The sequence below is a fragment of the Carcharodon carcharias genome, chromosome 13 (assembly GCF_017639515.1).
Source record: "Carcharodon carcharias isolate sCarCar2 chromosome 13, sCarCar2.pri, whole genome shotgun sequence".
Classification (NCBI taxonomy): Eukaryota; Metazoa; Chordata; class Chondrichthyes; order Lamniformes; family Lamnidae; genus Carcharodon; species Carcharodon carcharias.
In genome coordinates this window covers 20457484-20474517 of record NC_054479.1, presented here as the reverse complement: position 1 = coordinate 20474517, position 17034 = coordinate 20457484, and the positions used below count along the sequence as shown (strand labels likewise).

Below are 17034 nucleotides of genomic sequence, written 5' to 3'. Positions count from 1 at the left end.
CACAATTGGTTACATATCCTAGCATTTTGATGCAGTGTGTTGCTACACCACCACACTTAAAGGTTAGCGTTACAGTTACTAGATGACACTGGCATCTAGATCAACAGTAACATGAAAATGAATTATTGACATTGGGATACATTTTCAGCTAACAGGACTTCCACATTTGTCTGTGTAGATTACTATGTGTAATCTAAGGAATGTAATTTTGGACAGCATTATGAAACTAATGTTTCACATTTCTGGTCATCTCTAAAGCCTACCAACACCAGGATCAGTTATGCATAATGCAAAACTGCCATTAGATATACAGAATAAAGGATTTTTTTAATGTTTCATTGCCTTATTTTGAGGCCTCAAGATGGCTGCTGTCCAAGCCTCCAGTTGTTTTATAATCATCCTACATTCAAGGACACTGAAGCTAATTGTAGTGTATCCACTATAGCTTGACTGAGATAGCAAACCTGAGACTTTCATGGTCTATTACACAAAGCCACAGCAGTTAGCAAGTATGACATCATAGTGTGATACTGAGACATAAAATCAGGAAATCTGATTCATTCTTTGTTCTGTGCACATTCAGATACCTAAGATTAACTTGGGTATTTTGGGCGAGAAAGAGGCAGAACTGGCCATGGTTCCTTCTCTTTATTACTAGCCAGCCACTACCATATGTGCCTATTGAACAAGGGCAGGATTGAGCTTGGCTTTGATACTCTGCTTCTATTGGCATAACCTACTGGCACTTGCCTCTAGGCTGACCCACAAACTGTAGGTGAGGAATGTCTGCTGCCACCTACGGAAGCAAACTCAGCATGAGTTAGTCCCTTAAGAGAGTGGGAGGGAAATTATTGTGCTTCATAATATTCATCAGTGAAGAGCAAGGGTATAGTTCAAAAAATCTTTTTTGGGTCAGAAGATTTTTTCTTTCACTTGTAGGTGAGAGCTAGAGCAAAGATTGAAAAGATCCGTGCCAGCCTATTCAACAGCAGTGATTTGATTGGATTGTCCAGTCTGGATGGAGAAGACGAATTAATGGAGATGTCGACGGAGGAGATCCTGACCGTCTCATCTGTAAACCAGAGTTTGTTTGACACCCAAGGCAGTTCGGCATTGGAAGACTATTTCACTGATAAACTGATAAAAGGTGAGCAAAAGGGCCAGTTTTCTGGGATTCATTAATTAAAGCTGCCCATTTAACAAAACTGATCAGAAATCTTCTACATTGCTGTGCTACAGCAACATAAGTTGGATTGGTGATGATTCATGTGTATTCCCAATCTTGGCTGCACTATTCTAGTGCGGGGCCAGCGGAAGTGGAGCTTCCGAGTGGAAACCAGACTCTCCTCTGTTTCATTCTTCTCTGGGAAGAAAAAGTAATCAGCAATGATTTACTCCAGGTCACAATCCCACTTACCCCAACAATAACGCAGTATTGATAAGTTGAAAACTGGCAATTCATAAATTAGCCATTATTTATAATGTGGGGTTGGAAGAAGCCGAGATTTTTTTTTTAATCTGGTTAAAACAGAAATGTTGGAAGTGTGCACTAGGTCATTCAGCATCCAAAAGAGAAAGGTGCACTTTGAACTCATTGCAGATGAGGGGTACCGGCCAGCAATCATGATCGTTCTCTCTCCAAGAAGAACCTGCCTTGAAGCTCCCACATTAGTATCCCTTTTTCCACGTACATCATGAATGTTAGTAACAATGACTAATTATTTCACAATGTGTGTACACATCATTGTTTTTGAGTAATTGTTTTTCATGAACATCAACCCAGCCTTTTTAAAAATCAAGTAGTTCTCCAGCTCATCCACAGTAAAGTCTTCCCAATGAGGCCTTAGACAGGCTTGTCCAACCTTTCCATTTCCAACAGCCATATTTCCATTTTTTTCTTCACACAAGGAGCCGAAGAGCAAATTTCAGAAAGATTAAGGTTGGCACAACATTAAACGTGAATTTCAAAATACAGTTGAGGTATGATGAAAAAGAACTTGCTGAGCAAAATTAAAGCAATATCAAAGTAATAAATGGATAATTTAAAACATAGTAATTAATGAAGATGAGTGTGAGAGCGACAGAGTCTGTTTGTCTGACTCAGTCCCAATCTCTTGATGCTCACTCAGTCACCCCTCACCCACCGTGCGAGTGGATGTGATTGTGTGTTGCTGTATGGTGGTGTGGGAACCATGCGCTCCCTCTCTACCTGGTCCTATCATCAGGACCCCTGTGCCTCTCTTCCTGTCTCTGCCACGAGACCGTACTTACCTCCACCTGGCTGCAAGACTTAAAATATGGTCACCACTTACAGACCTAGCAGTGGCCACGAGTCAATTAATGCTCCTCGGAACACTAAATGGTTGCAAGGCAGCCAGCATTGTCAGGGATGCGTTTCCAGCTAACAGGAAACCCCACCATTCGAAAAATTTTGCCGCTAGTGTCTTCTCGTTGGAATAAGTGAATGTATGATGTAGCTTCAAAATACACATCACATGCCTCCTGGCCTCTACTGGAGGCCACTGGTGATGCAATGCAAGCAGGCTCTGTGTGGCAGTGATGAGGGTAAAGAAGTGTATTTTTATTGAAGGGTAAAATGCTCTCAGACACACAAATGGTAATGATGGAGTATCGACCCTGAAGTAATTTGACTACTTTTAGACATGTATATTTGAAAGTAGTTTAAGTAATAATGGGTGAGAAAGAGCATTAGTTTTGTGGACAGTGTTTCTTTAGGGTTTGCCTGTTACCCTAAGAATACTATAGTAGACTGTTGACCATTAAAAAAAAACTCTTGTTTCTTTGCAGATCTATGTACATATCAATACTCTACATGAGGTTGTACTTCTTCCCAACAAATCTGTTACTTAATCATGTGACATTGCATCAAAGTTACATCAGTATCAGATGCTCCTGATGTTAACCCTTTACTCTACAGACAGTACGTCAAGAAAATGAATAATCTCTTGATGATGCTATGGACAGGAGGGGGGGGTTAATTTGAACATACATTTCTCCTCTCAGCACCCATCCTAAACCGAAGGATAATTTGATTTGTTTTCCCCTTCATAAGCGGTGGCATATTTCCCAACTGCTTGGTTTTGGTGTGATCCAATTTTCTATTAATAACCCCACAGCAAACTCGCGATAGGATGAACTCAAAAAGATTAGTTTATTTACACACACTCAACGCAGGAGGAGAGTCACAATATTGCCTCCTTTGCATTCATGCAGTAAAAGAGAGATAGAGGAAGGAAAGATTTACATTGCAGGGACCAGAAAGACAAGAAATATTGTTTGAAGTGGGTTCCAGAGTCCAGAATCAAAGTTCAATGAGGTATTCCTTCACAGAGGTCGGTGAGCTGAAAACCAATGCTGGATAATTCTCTTTTCCGGTGGTGTTAACACCACGTGATGAGAGAGGCATGCAGAGATGAACCAGTCTTGTAGGCAATGGTGCAGAATTTCTAGCAGAAGCATTGTAGATGGGGGCCAGGTGTCCAACCTGGGCAAGAACTGCTTGTTTGTGATGCTGCTAGTTGATGGTAAAATGGCAGACTGAGATTTTGCAGTCCAGCAAAGCAATATTACTGGTTCTACAAACCAGAGGTCCATGTCACATGACTCCCCCCTCTCTACGCTGTCTTTGACAATGGGTGTGTATACCTCGTTTAGGTCCCTGTGATTGTTGAATGTCTCAACATTAAGAATTAAAAGCAATGTACGGGGTCCTTTGCCTCAGCAGACGAGCAGACTCCTGTTGGCCAGCCTGAGTTATGAAATGCAAATGGCCTTTGTATTTAGTCTGTACAGCCCACAATGTATTGTTAGTGGTTTTTCAGAGATTTTTTTTTACTCAATAATGGGATGTGGACATCGCTCGCTAGGCAAGCATTTATTGCCCATCCCTAATTGCCCTTAAGCTGGTGGTGAGCTGCTGCCTTGAACCGCAGCAGTCCACGTGGTGCAGGTGTACACTGAGTGGTGTTTGAGAGGGAGTTCCAGGATTTTGACCAGCGTCAGTGAAGGAACGGCGGTATATTTCTGAGTCAGGTTGGTGAGTGGCTTGTAGGGGAACTTCCAGGTGGTCGTGTTCCTATCTATCTGCTGCCCTTGTCCTTCTAGTTGGTGGAGCTCTTGGGTTTGGAAGGTACTGCCTATGGAGCCTTGGTGAGTTTCTGCAGTGCATCTTGTAGATGGTACACACTGCTGTCACTGTTTGTCTGGTGGAGGGAATGAATGTTTGTGGATGTGGTGCCAATCAAGTGGGCTGCTTTGCTCTGGACGGTGTTAAGCTTCTTGAGTGTTGTGGGAGCTGCATCATCTAGGCAAGTGAGGAGAATTCCATCACACTCCTGATTTGTGCCTTGTAGATGGTGGATAGGCTTTGGGGAATCAGGAGGTGAGTTACTCATCACCGTTTCAGTATATGAGGAGCTACGAATGGTGCTGAACATTGTAGCAATGAGCATATCTCTATATATTTTATAAAAGAAGTATACTGGATGAGGTCTTAGTCTTTCACAGTCGTAGCCTCGGGAAAAATGAATTTTTTTTTTGGATATATGTGACCTTATGAGGAAGAATAGAGGAGTATTCATTCATTCTTTAGTTCACACTGGCACATCAGGTGCACAGCTTGCAGGGGCAATGGTAGATCCCTGCTGCATTTTCTTTTTTTATGAGGTGTAAATCTGGATTAGTGCATCAGCAAGGATATTGACCTGTCCTGGGATGTGAAATATTTAGGTGACCTGGTACGATTCAAATCTCTCCTTCTAAGTCTAGTCAGGCCTACAGTTCTCAATTTCTTCTGGGGATCAGACATAAGCAAAGCTATTGTTTTCAGAACTTTGCCTGTCCAATTCCTGATTTAAATGTCTTCTAAAGTGCCTGGGAGTTTTACAGGGTGGTTAGCACTCTGGGTAAGTGATGGTCAAGCTGCTCTGGGCTATCCTCAGGGGAATGCTGGGCATTTCGCTCTGAGTGCACCAGGTCCTTTGATCATAGGGCTGAGCTGTTCTTGTCCGGCTTAGCTCCTCCCCGTCCACATTGGTAACCTGTGGGTTCAGCTATTCAAACCCAGGGACTGTGATCAGGCTGATTTGTTAGGAGTTGGGGTGTTTTAATGGGACTTTGAATCAGAATCCCTTAAAGAGGCCATTGTCCAGCTCAGGCATTGGCACAAATTGGGGGCGAAGGGGTGTGTGTGGGGTTCCAGTTTCAGTTGCATGGTGCTTTAGGTTAGGTTGGTGACAGGCGGGCAATCTGCTCCTGAACTTGGGCCAACTTTTCTGGGCCTGGATCATAAAAAGTCTGCCCTCTGTCAGGGGACTCTCCTGCATCCATACCAGGTAGTGCTGCAGGGCTGTAGCCTAGGAGGTTGCTATGGATCCCGCGGCATTTCCTTTGAAGAAGAGCAGGGGAGTTCTCCTAACGTCTTGGTCTATATTTATCCCTCGGACAACAACACAAGCAGATTATCTGGTCACTTACTTAATTACTGTTTGCCGTGTATCAGTTGTATACTGAGTTCCCTGCATTACAACAGTGCCAATACTTCAAACATACTTAATTGGCTGAAAAGCACTTTGAGGCATTCTGAGATCATGAAAGCTGCTATATAATTTCAAGTTATTTTATTTCTTTTTAATGTTTAGGGAGTTGTATTTTTAAAAATTGTATCAATAAATAAACATCCCTGCTATCTCCATGTAAAAATGTTAATCCTCCTTTTTCATGTAGGTGATAAGGTGGTTCCTGGAGCACGAGATGTTCTTGCAGAGATATTCCGAAGCTGTATGCACTCTGAGCAGATGCTGAGTCTGGCTCCAACCAAACCTATTAAAGTTTCTGACATTTTCCTCAGTAAAGAACAAATCAACTCTCAGACACCAGGAAATTTGTTGCAAATATTTTTCACAAACATCCGGCCACCAAAGAAAGTTCTGGAGGATCAACTCACGCAGGTGTGTGTGCTTTGGACAAAGTTTCGAGCTGGTAGATCACAATAAGCCATTATGTATAGTGTAGCTTTGGTAGCCAGTGATGAGATTTGCCTATTACATGTATTGGATAATTACCATATGCTGTTAACGTCCAATCTCAGCTTTGTTGCACAGCATGATTGGCTTAAGGAAATTTTTCTGAACAATTTTCAATTAATACTATCAAAAACAGAACAACTGGTTATTAATCTTATTAATATTTGGATCGTGTTGTTCTTGCTAAGTGGCAAGACAAGACACTCCTTAGACTGACAGTATACTGGTACTGAAGGTAGGAGATTGCAGCCACATGATCATGCGACAAGTGTTTCTCTGGTCACTGGTTTGAGGCAATAGCAGGTTCTTGCCTAAGTCAAGTGTGACATTCAAAATATAACAGTAAGTGTAACACTGGAAATGCTGTTGGTCATATCGACACTGATTAATCAGCTATTCAAGGAACTTTATTGTGCTTATTGTTCCTTTTTATTCATAAGAATAACTGTATTGTAGTATTATGTGAAAGAAATGTGTTTCTGAAATGTCATCTTTTCTGTCATATGAGAATCTATTAATTGCTTTAAGCATGCATTAAGTTACTGTGCTTTGTGCCATATATAATTAAGCCATTTCTGCTTTTTGTTTAAAATCGCAAGATACTACGAAAGTATGGCATACCAAAGCCAAAATTCGACAAGAGCAAGTACAGTAAAGGAGGAAAGGAGCAACACCCTGGGAAAGTAGTTAGCACAAAAAGACCGATTGCCAAACCTCCAGGCAAAGACAGGTCCGTGCTGAACAGCGTCAGGTTCGTTGTGTTTTTTGGGGTTCTTCCCTCTTCAATCAGGATTTTAGGTAGCTCAAAACATCACTTCAGGTGAGAGGGAAATGAACCTTGTTCTCCAAAAGTGCAAAGTTAAAAATCAATATATTGTACAATCTAGTGGATTTATTGCATCAATGTACATATGGCAGCCACAGCACTTACACAAGATAGGGATCTAGCTCATCGGTACTGTGTGTTGCATAAATTACAACTCTAGGTTTGTAGTTCATAACATCTATACAGCCATGCTATAATTCTGTCAGGGAGCCTTGGTTTAATATAACACAATGCTGCAAACAGCTGCATGTACTTAGGGGCACAAGCAGTTATGCACTCAATATATTTGAGTGGAAATGCAATCATATGAAAAGAGGAAATAAGCAATTAGCCCCCATTCTTATTCTACACATTTGACATTGCAATCTCATCCACCTCCCTCTTCAGTTGCCAGTAGTGGTAACTTCTGGGGAAGAAACAATGCAGTGGAAAATATTTCAAGAAAAACTCTGGGATTTTCTTTTTTGACTGCGTGAGGCGGTTCAATATAGCCCTGAGTTACTAACTTAGCTCTGGATGAGTGCCTCAACATTTAACCAGAGCTTCTCTTGCAGACCATTGGTAAACTTAAGAATCTTCCTATTAGAAATCCTTTTAGAAATGGCAATGTTTCAAAAATAAGCTTTAACGTTTTGTTGCTTTGTGTTAGTAATATGGGGATTATTTTCTGTTCAGTTTCTTGTCCTACCCTTCCTTTATCAAATGTAGTCTGGAATGCACTCCTACATCTTCTGTCAGTCTCTTCTAGACTCAGCACAGGAACTTATTTTGCAGCAAGCTTGAAGTATTTAGTCTTGAGACAGAACAATGTATAGGACATTAGAGAGAAATCGTTGCAAGCTGGTCATGATTGGGTTAAATATTGCAGATTATAATATTTTAGGATATGAAGACTGGAAGAGAAGGAAGGGTAGCCCTGTTGATTAAACATAATGTTACAATGTTAAGAGCAGATAAAAGTAAAGGAAAGCCATCAATTCTATGGAGACTCTATGATTAGAATTGAGCAATAAGATAAAACAAGTTGTTTTAAGGGAAGACTTGAATTTTCATATGGTTTGGGAAGAGTAAAGTAACTCAAGTCAGAAAAGTATTGAGTTTCTTGAGTGCATTCAATACAGTTTTCTGGAGTAATACGCTCTCAAACCAACGAGAGGACAGACCACAGTAGGTTTGATAGACTGATGAGCCAAACTTGGTTACTAACGGTAAAAGAATATTTATCTAACAGTGATCATAATATGAACCTCAATATTAGGTTTGAAAAGGAGTAACCTAAGATTCTAGATGCTGATGCAGCTAAATTTAATGGGATGAGACAGAAACTGACCACAGTAAACTGTTCACAACTATTATTGGGTAAAAAATACAGATACCAGTGGGAGGTGTTCAAGAAACAAAAAAATTAGTTTAATATATGACCAATAATAGGAAAGCATTTTGCCAAATAAAATATGGTCAACTAAAAGTGAGCAATAACATAAAACTAAAAAGAGCATATAAAAGTTCAAATAATAGTGTGTCCAGGGGACTGAAAAAATATGAACAACAAAGGAAGTAAACAAAGATAGCAAGAGCAGCAAAATAGAATGTAATAAGAAACTTGCACAGGATATCAAGATTAAAAGGATTTAACAGTTGCATTAGAAGGATAAGTGTACTCAAGGTTAACATGGGTCCTTTATTAACAGATGAGGGCTGAATCCACTTACTATGCACCTGTGACACTGAAAGTGCCTTTCACAATTGCTATGAATCTTTCAATCTCCAAATAGTACCAGGGGAAAAGTAATACAAAAATAAAAATACCTGGAAAAACTCAGCAGGTCTGGCAGCATCTGCAGAGAGGAACACAGTTAACGCTTTGAGTCCATATGACTCTTCAACAGAACTAAGTCAAAATAGAAAAGAGGTGAAATATAAGCTGGTATAAGGGAGGGGGGTGGTGGGACAAGTAGAGCTGGATAGAGGGCCAGTGATAGGTGGAGATAGCCAAAAGATGTCTTGGACAAAAGGACAAAGAGGTGTTGAAGGTGATATTATCTAAGGAATGTGCTAATTAAGGGTAGAAAGCAGGACAAGGAAGGTACAGATAGCCCTAGTGGGGGTGGGGTGGGGTAAAGGGAAGGGATCGAAATAGGCTAAAAGGTAGAGATAAAACAATGGATGGAAATACATTTAAAAATAATGGAAATAGGTGGGAAAAGAAAAATCTATATAAATTATTAGAAAAAAAGGGGGGGGGAATCGGAAAGGGGGTGGGGATGGAGGAGAGAGTTCATGATCTAAACTTGTCGAACTCAATATTCAAAATAAAAACAGAATTACCTGGAAAAACTCAGCAGGTCTGGCAGCATCGGCGGAGAGGAAAAGAGTTGACGTTTCGAGTCCTCATGACCCTTCAACAGAACTAGGCGAATCCAAGGAAGGATTCCCTTGGATTCACCTAGTTCTGTTGAAGGGTCATGAGGACTTGAAACGTCAACTCTTTTCGTCTCCGCCGATGCTGCCAGACCTGCTGAGTTTTTCCAGGTAATTCTGTTTTTGTTTTGGATTTCCAGCATCCGCAGTCTTTTGTTTTTATATTTTTTGAACTCAATATAGAGTCCGGAAGGCTGTAAAGTGCCTAGTCGGAAGATGAGGTGCTGTTCCTCCAGTTTGCGTTGAGCTTCACTTGAACAATGCAGCAGGCCAAGGACAGACATGTAGGCATCAGACTTTTAATGTATTTAATGTTGGACAGTTTCCAGAATTGTGAGCTGATAACAGCCTAGCGAAGGAAACAGGGCATTTGGAACCTGAATGAGCAAGGCAACCAACAGGCTATCTCATTAATCAAGAATGAGGAAATATACAGCCAGTACTAGATAGTTTGATTTTTTTTTTTACGCTCTTTGGAACACCATAAATGTTCTGATTTCAGATCAGCCGCTTCCATGGACCAGAGATCATAACTGAAGCGTTTTGTTGGTCTGTATGGCTCAGTAGCACAATATCTGAACCATCCAGAGTTGATATCTGCTATATTCTGGAGGTCAGGAAAATAGTTTAAAATACAACAATGTAAAACTATTTCATACTTCTTTTGGAGCAGAACTGCACTGAGTGAAAAGAAACCAATTGTGAAAGCAAAGTCACCTGAAAAGAGCACCAAACCTGATGACAAGGACCCAGAGAAATCACCAGCAAAGAAACAAGAAGGTAGGTCAGATTAGTTTTCTATATTTACTGTAATATTTACTGCAGCACAAGCAATTACTATACATCTCTTTAACTGGTTATTTTCAAACTATCGATTGCATCTTAATCGTAATTAAATGACAATGCTCTCTGCTGCCTTAGGACAATGTATTCGTGCACTGGGCAGTGCAATTATTTTTTACACAAACAAATGTACTGTTATTGCCAATTCACTTTGCAATTCATGAGTAGTGCCCTTATACCGATTATTCATTTAGTTTGGTTATACCTTCATTTTGTCAGGAAGTATTCAGTTCTCGACATATTTTAAAGTATGTCAATTTTATCTTTACCCTGGATTTTGCTGATTTTTTGCATTTTACGGCATGTGGACATCTCTGGCTAGGCCAGCATTTCTTGCCCATCCCTAGTTGCCCTTGAGAAGTCGGTGGTGAACTGTCTTTTTAAACTGCTGCAGTTCATGTGTTGTAGGTACATCCACAGTGCTGTTAGGGAGGGAGTTACAGGATTTTGACCCAATGGAAGTGAAGGAAAGGTTATATATTTCCATGGTGAGTGGCTTGGAGGGGAACTTTCAGGTGGTGGTGTTCCTATGCATCTGCTGCCATTGTCCTTCTAGATGATCGTGGTCCTGGGTTTGGAAGGTGTTGCCTAAGGAGACTTGGTGAATTTCTGCAGTGCATCTTGTAGATGGTACACACTACTGTCAATGTGTGTCAATGGTGGAGGGAGTGAATGTTTGCAGAAGGGGTGCCAATCAAGCGGGCTGCTTTGTCCTGGATGGTGTCAAACTTCTTGAGTGTTGTTGAAGCTGCACTCATCCAGGCAAGCAGAGAGTATTCCATCACATTCCTGACTTGTGCCTTTTAGATAGTGGACAGGCTCTGGGGAGTCAGGTGGTGAGTTACTCACCAGAGGATTCCTAGCCTCTGACCTGTCCTTGTTGCCACGGTATTTATATGGCTAGTCCTGTTCAGTTTCTGGTCAGTGGTAAACCCTGAACGTTGATTGAGAGGGATTCAGCGATGGTGATGCCATTGAATGTCAAGGACAATGACTAGATTCTCTTTTGTTGGAGATGGTCATTGCCTGGCACTTGTGTGGCAAGAATGTTACTTGCCACTTGTCAGCTCAAGCCTGGATGTTGTCCAGTTCTTGCTGCATTTGGACATGAACTGCTTCGGTATCTAAGGAGTCACCGAATGGTGCTGAACTTTGTGCAATCATCAGCAAATATCCTCACTCGACCTTATGATGGAAGGAAGGTCATTGATGAAGCACCTGAAAATGGTTGGGCCTAAGACACTACCCTAAGGAGCTCCTGCAATGATGCCCTGGAACTGAGACGATTGACCTCCAACAACCACAACCATCTTCCTTTGTGCTTGCTATGACTCCAACCAGCAGAGAGTTTTCTCCTGATACCCATTGGCTCCAGTTTTGCTAGGGCTCCTTGATGTTACACTCAGTCAAATGTTGCCTTGATGTCAAGGGTAATCACTCTCGCCTCACCACTGAAGTTTAGTTCTTTTGTCAATGTTTGAACCAAGGCTGTAATGAGGTCAGAAGCTGAGTGACCCTGGCAGGGCCCATACTGGCTGTCAGTGAGCAGATTATTGCTAAGCAAGTGCTGTTTGATAGCATTGTTGAAGACACCATCCATCACTTTACTGATAATTGAGAATAGACTAATAAGGCAGTAAGTGACCAGATTGGATTTGTCCTGCTTTTTGGACCTACCTGGACAATTTTCCACGTTGGCGGGTAGATGCCAGTGTTGTAGCTGTACTGGAACAGCTTGGCTAGGGGAGTGGCAAGTTCTGGAGCACAAGTCTTCAGTACTATTGCCTGAATATTGTCAGGGCCCATAGCCTTTACAATATCCAGTGCCTTCAGCCGTTTCTCGAGATCACATGGAGTGAATCAAATTGATTAAAGACTAGCATCTGTGATGCTGGGGACCTCAGAAGGGGGCCGCGATGGATCATCCACTTGGCACTTCTGGCTGAAGATTGTTGCAACCACTTCATCCTTATCTTTTGCATTGATGTGCTGGGCTCCTACATCATAGAGGACGGAGCGAGTCCACAACCATTCACTACTGGATGTGGCAAGACTGCAGAGCTTAGATCTGATTTGTTGGCTGTGGAATTGTTTAGCTCTGTCTATCACTTGCTGCTTACACTGTTTGGCATGCAAGTAGCCCTGTGTTTTAGCTTCATCAGGTTGCCACTTCGTTTTTAGATATGCCTGATGGTGCTGCTCCTGGCATGTTCTCCTGCACTTTTCATTGGTGGCAATGGTAGAGTGGGAGATATCTCAGGCCATGAGGGTACAGATTGTGTTTGAGTACAATTCTGCTGCTGCTGGTGAGCCACAGCACTTCATGGATGCCCAGTCTTGAGTTGCTAGATCTGTTCGAAATCTATCCCATTTAGCACAGTGATAGTGCCACCCTACACGCTGGAAGGTATCCTCAATGTGAAGACAGGACTTTGTCTCCACAAAGACTGTTTGGCGGTCACTGATACTGTCATGTGCAGATGCATCTGCAGCAAGCAGGTTGGTGAGCATGAGGTCAAGTATATTTTTCCCTCTTGTTGGTTCCCTCACCATCTTCTGTAGACCCAGTCTAGCAGCTATGCCCTTTAGGACTCAGCCAGCTCGATCTCTTGGTGATGAACATTGAAGTCCCCCACCCAGAATACATTCTGCACCCTTGCCACCCTCAGTGCTTCTTCCAAGTGGTGTTCAACATGGAGGAGTACTGATTTGCTAAGGGGGGATGGTACGTGGTAATCAGCAGTAGGTTTCCTTGTCCATGTTTGACCTGATGCCATGAGACTTCCTGGGGTCCAGAATAGATGCTGAGGACTCCCTCAGGGCAACTCCCCCCAGACCGTATACCACTGTGCTGTCATCTCTGCTGTGTCTGCCCTGCCAGTGGGACAGGGAATACCCAAGGTTGGTGATGATGGTGTCTGGACATTTTATCTGTAAGGTATGACTATGTCAGGCTGTTGCTTGACTCGTCTGTGAGATGGCTCTCCCGATTTTGGCACAGATGTTAGTAAGGACAACTTTGCAGGGTTGAAAGGGCTGGTTTTGCCTTTCAGTGCTGGGTGCCCAGAAAGTTTCATTCCTTTTTATTGACTTTTTAGCAGTTTGATACAACTGATTGACTTGCTAGGCCATTTCAGAAGGCACTTGAGTCAACCATATTACTGTGGATCTGAAGTCACAGATTTCCTTCCCTAAAAGATATTAGTGAACCAAATGGGTTTTTACGACATGGTCATCATTACACGTTTCATTCCAGAGGAATTCAAATTCCACCATCTGCCGTGCTGGAATTCGAACCCTGGTCCCCTGGACATTATCTTGGGTCACTGGATTACCAGTCCAGTGACAATGTGACTATGCCATCACCCCCCTTAATTGTACTCATCAGTAATACCAGCTACTGTTCACAAGTTATTGTAAAAAGAGATGTTATTATCATCAAACTTCTGATCATTTAATTAATCTGGAATTGCACCTTTGTTTGGTGTGATTGCCACCATTTAAACCTTTATTCCTTATCGGCTGGCCGATTAGTAAGTTTTCTGTTCAGAACAATCCTTTAATACAAAACACTTTAATAATAGGTTGGGGCTTCATACAGTTGTCCCCATCCTGTTAATTAACATTCTGGTGAAGCCTGACTTAAACCAGTTGTATATATTTTTCCTAAATTTAATCTCCCATCTGAATTGCTAATGCTAGTTCCTTTTTTTTGTTTTGCAAGTCATCCTGTTACAATTATTAAGGTTTGAAATGTTATTTGACTTGAAATAATCTCCTAGATTCATAGCATGGAAATTAATTTTACAGCTAGCATAACTATTTGATTTTGAGATGGCACAACACAAAGATCATTGAAAGTTTCCTTCACTCATGCTATGATTCTTTTCAATCTCCAATAGCACCAGAAGAGAAGTATTTAACATTGGACGGTTTCCAGAAATTTGTTGTCGATCGGTCCAAGCAGGACATCCGCAGTGTTTGGCGGGCAATTCTTTCCTGTGGTTATGACCTCCACTTTGAAAGGTAAGTAGAGTACAGGTGCAGTGTCTCAAATCCAGCTGTCCAAAAAACAGACACTTTTACAAGCTGCCATGAATCAATTTTAATTGTTGTTTAATGAGTAAAATAACTTACTGGAACAATTCAGCTTGGTGCTGCAGTGGCACAGTGGTACGCTGGACTAGTTATCGGCTTTGCATACCAGTCTTTCCTCGCTGCAGGTGGTCTGGGTGACTCTTGACCCCACCCAACCCAGCTTGGCCTGAATCCAGCTCAGGCTGCAAGTCAGCTTTACTTGCCTTTTTTTTTCAAATGTTATTCCTTCACTATTATGCAGTACAGAACTTGGGTTTTGCTGAAAAAGGTGACTTTTTTTGTTGAAGCTTTTTGTCTTGCACTCATCAGGATATTCGCAAGAAAATACCAATGTCAGGGAAAACAAAATATTGATTCTGTATGAGAAGAAAGTACTGATTGGTTGGAAAGTTCACTGGTTGAGGCGTTGCCATGGAGAATGCAGCAGTCGATGGTGATTGACAGTTAACTGCCAAGCATTGTTTTGAAATGCTTTGTCTCTGGTCAAGGCATTGCCCTGAGGAATGAACCAGCGAATAGCTGTCATATATTTTGTTTAGCTGAAACAGGCACAGTGTGTGTACGTATTCTTTCTGTCTGCAATGAATAGGGCCCTGTGAAACAGCTAGCTTCACCTGTTGCTCAAATTTTTGAGATACCTTGTCCTACTAGGGTAATCTGAGCTAGACTGGGTACTTTTCAGGGCTGAAAGTGACAGCCTTCATGAGTTCAAAAAAACGCTTGCTGGACTTGTGTAAGAGCGATGAACTGTCACGTGATCTATATGGCAGGGTGCGTCCTCACGGCTCACTGCATCTGTGTATATATGGGCTGCCCAAGAGATGCAGAAGTTATGTCCCTTAACGCCCTATCTTATCTATGACCAACATGAATTGGCCAAATGGTTGGGGGAATTGTTAAACCAGTTTTGATCAAGTTTTCCACGTACACAGTGACGGATTCCTTCACATTTGTAAAGACCATACATATATTCAGCAACGTTCTACTTAAGGAAGCCATAGATATTTGCACTGTCACACTATATCGTGGCAATCCCGACCCACCTGATTACGTGAATCAGTATTCATTGAACTTATGAACTCAGCAACTCGCGCTGTTGAGTTCAGTTTTAACAACACCATGTATGCCCAAATAGATGGTGTTGCCATGGGATCCCCTCTAGGCCCAGCTTTCACTGACATTTTTGTTGGGCTCCATGAGAAACAGGTCTTAAATGGAATGACACCTCATCTCCTACCCCTTGCATATTTCCAGTATGTGGATGATACATTTGCTATACTTAAATCCGCAACTGCATGTAATAATTTATTTACATGTCTTAATGGGTTCCATCCTGCGCTGAAGTTCACCTTTGAAATGGAGCTATCAAAAGAACTCCCTTTCCTTGATGTACCAGTTGAGAAATCTGCCAGGGGCTTCTCTACCATGGTCTGCAGCAAGCCTAAAATCCTGGTCATTTGCAGGTTTGGATTCTTAGAGTTCTGCGTGCTATAAGATTGGACTTATTGGCAACCTCGTAAATAGGGCCCAAACATTTGCTCACCATGCAAACTTGATGCTGAAATAGGGCATCCTGCAGGTTAATGGCTACCCTGATCAGATCATTTTGCACTGTATATCATGCAAACTCATGAACAGGCCTAAGGACATTAACTTACAGCCCTGAAAAGTGCCCAGTCTACCTTGGATTATCCTGGAAGGGCAAAGTATTTCAAAAATTTCAGCAATGGTGTTTCACGCTGCAAATATGCAGTAGCAACATGAGTAGTATTCGCCACTAACAGGATGCTGCCGTCAAGCCAAAACGCCATTCTGCCTATCACACAAATAAGTAATGTGGTATATGAATTTCATTGACCGTGTAATGCTAGGTATGTAGACTGTACGTCCCAAAAACTGATGGATCGTATCAAACAGCATATCCCTTCCATTGTTTACAACGGACAAGGTACAAACCAGCTAGCCTGTGATTGCAAAACTCAAAACAGTATCCAACAAAAGATGTGATTCCTCAATTGGACAACATTTGCTAAATAATCCTCATTGAGCTAAGAATTACTCTGACAACCAATTTAAGATTGTCAGTCGGGCTCGCAGTGTGGCACATTTGCGTATGCTGGAAGCTACATATATTAATACACAGGGCCCTGTTCTTTGTAGACAGAAAGAACATGTACACACATTGTGCCTGTTTCAGCTAAATAAAATAAGTGACAGCCATTCACTGGTTCGTTCCTCAGGGCAATGCCTTAACCAATCAGAGTAAAACCACAAACAGAACTGTCCCTGTAGGCCGACCGTGTCAGCTTGCTCCTGCCCCACAGAACTCATTTCTCGTTATCTTGACTCCCTTCTCCCTCCCCTTGTCCAGTCCCTTCCCACCTACATCCGTGATTCCTCTGACACCTTACGTCACATCAACAATTTCCAGTTCCCTGGCCCCAACCGCTTACTCTTCACCATGGACGTCCAATCCCTCTACACCTCCATCCCCCACCGGATGGTCTGAGGGCCCTTAGCTTCTTCCTCGAACAGAGGCCCGAACAATCCCCATCCACCACTACTCTCCTCCGTCTGGCTGAACTTGTTCTCACACTGAACAATTTCTCCTTCAACTCCTCTCACTTCCTCCAAATAAAAGGTGTGGCTATGGGTACCCGCATGGGCCCCAGCTATGCCTGTCTCTTTATGGGGTATGTGGAACATTCCTTGTTCCAGTCCTACTCCGGCCCCCTTCCACAACTCTTTCTCCAGTACATCGATGATTACTTAGGTGCTGCTTCATGCTCTCATTGGGACTTA

At 42.1% G+C, this 17034-nt stretch overlaps 1 protein-coding gene across 3 annotated transcripts in view; it reads left to right on the top strand.

Moving 5' to 3' along the window:
- LOC121285485 (probable E3 ubiquitin-protein ligase HECTD4) overlaps window positions 1–17034 on the top strand; it is a 301376-nt gene that overhangs the window by 249632 nt on the left and 34710 nt on the right. For all 3 annotated transcript variants that reach the window (XM_041201967.1, XM_041201965.1, XM_041201968.1), the window contains exons 62-66: window positions 940–1147; window positions 5746–5969; window positions 6644–6795; window positions 9965–10071; window positions 14037–14160. In XM_041201967.1, the coding sequence (XP_041057901.1) occupies window positions 940–1147; window positions 5746–5969; window positions 6644–6795; window positions 9965–10071; window positions 14037–14160 (815 nt within the window). The remainder of the gene's footprint in view (window positions 1–939; window positions 1148–5745; window positions 5970–6643; window positions 6796–9964; window positions 10072–14036; window positions 14161–17034) is intronic.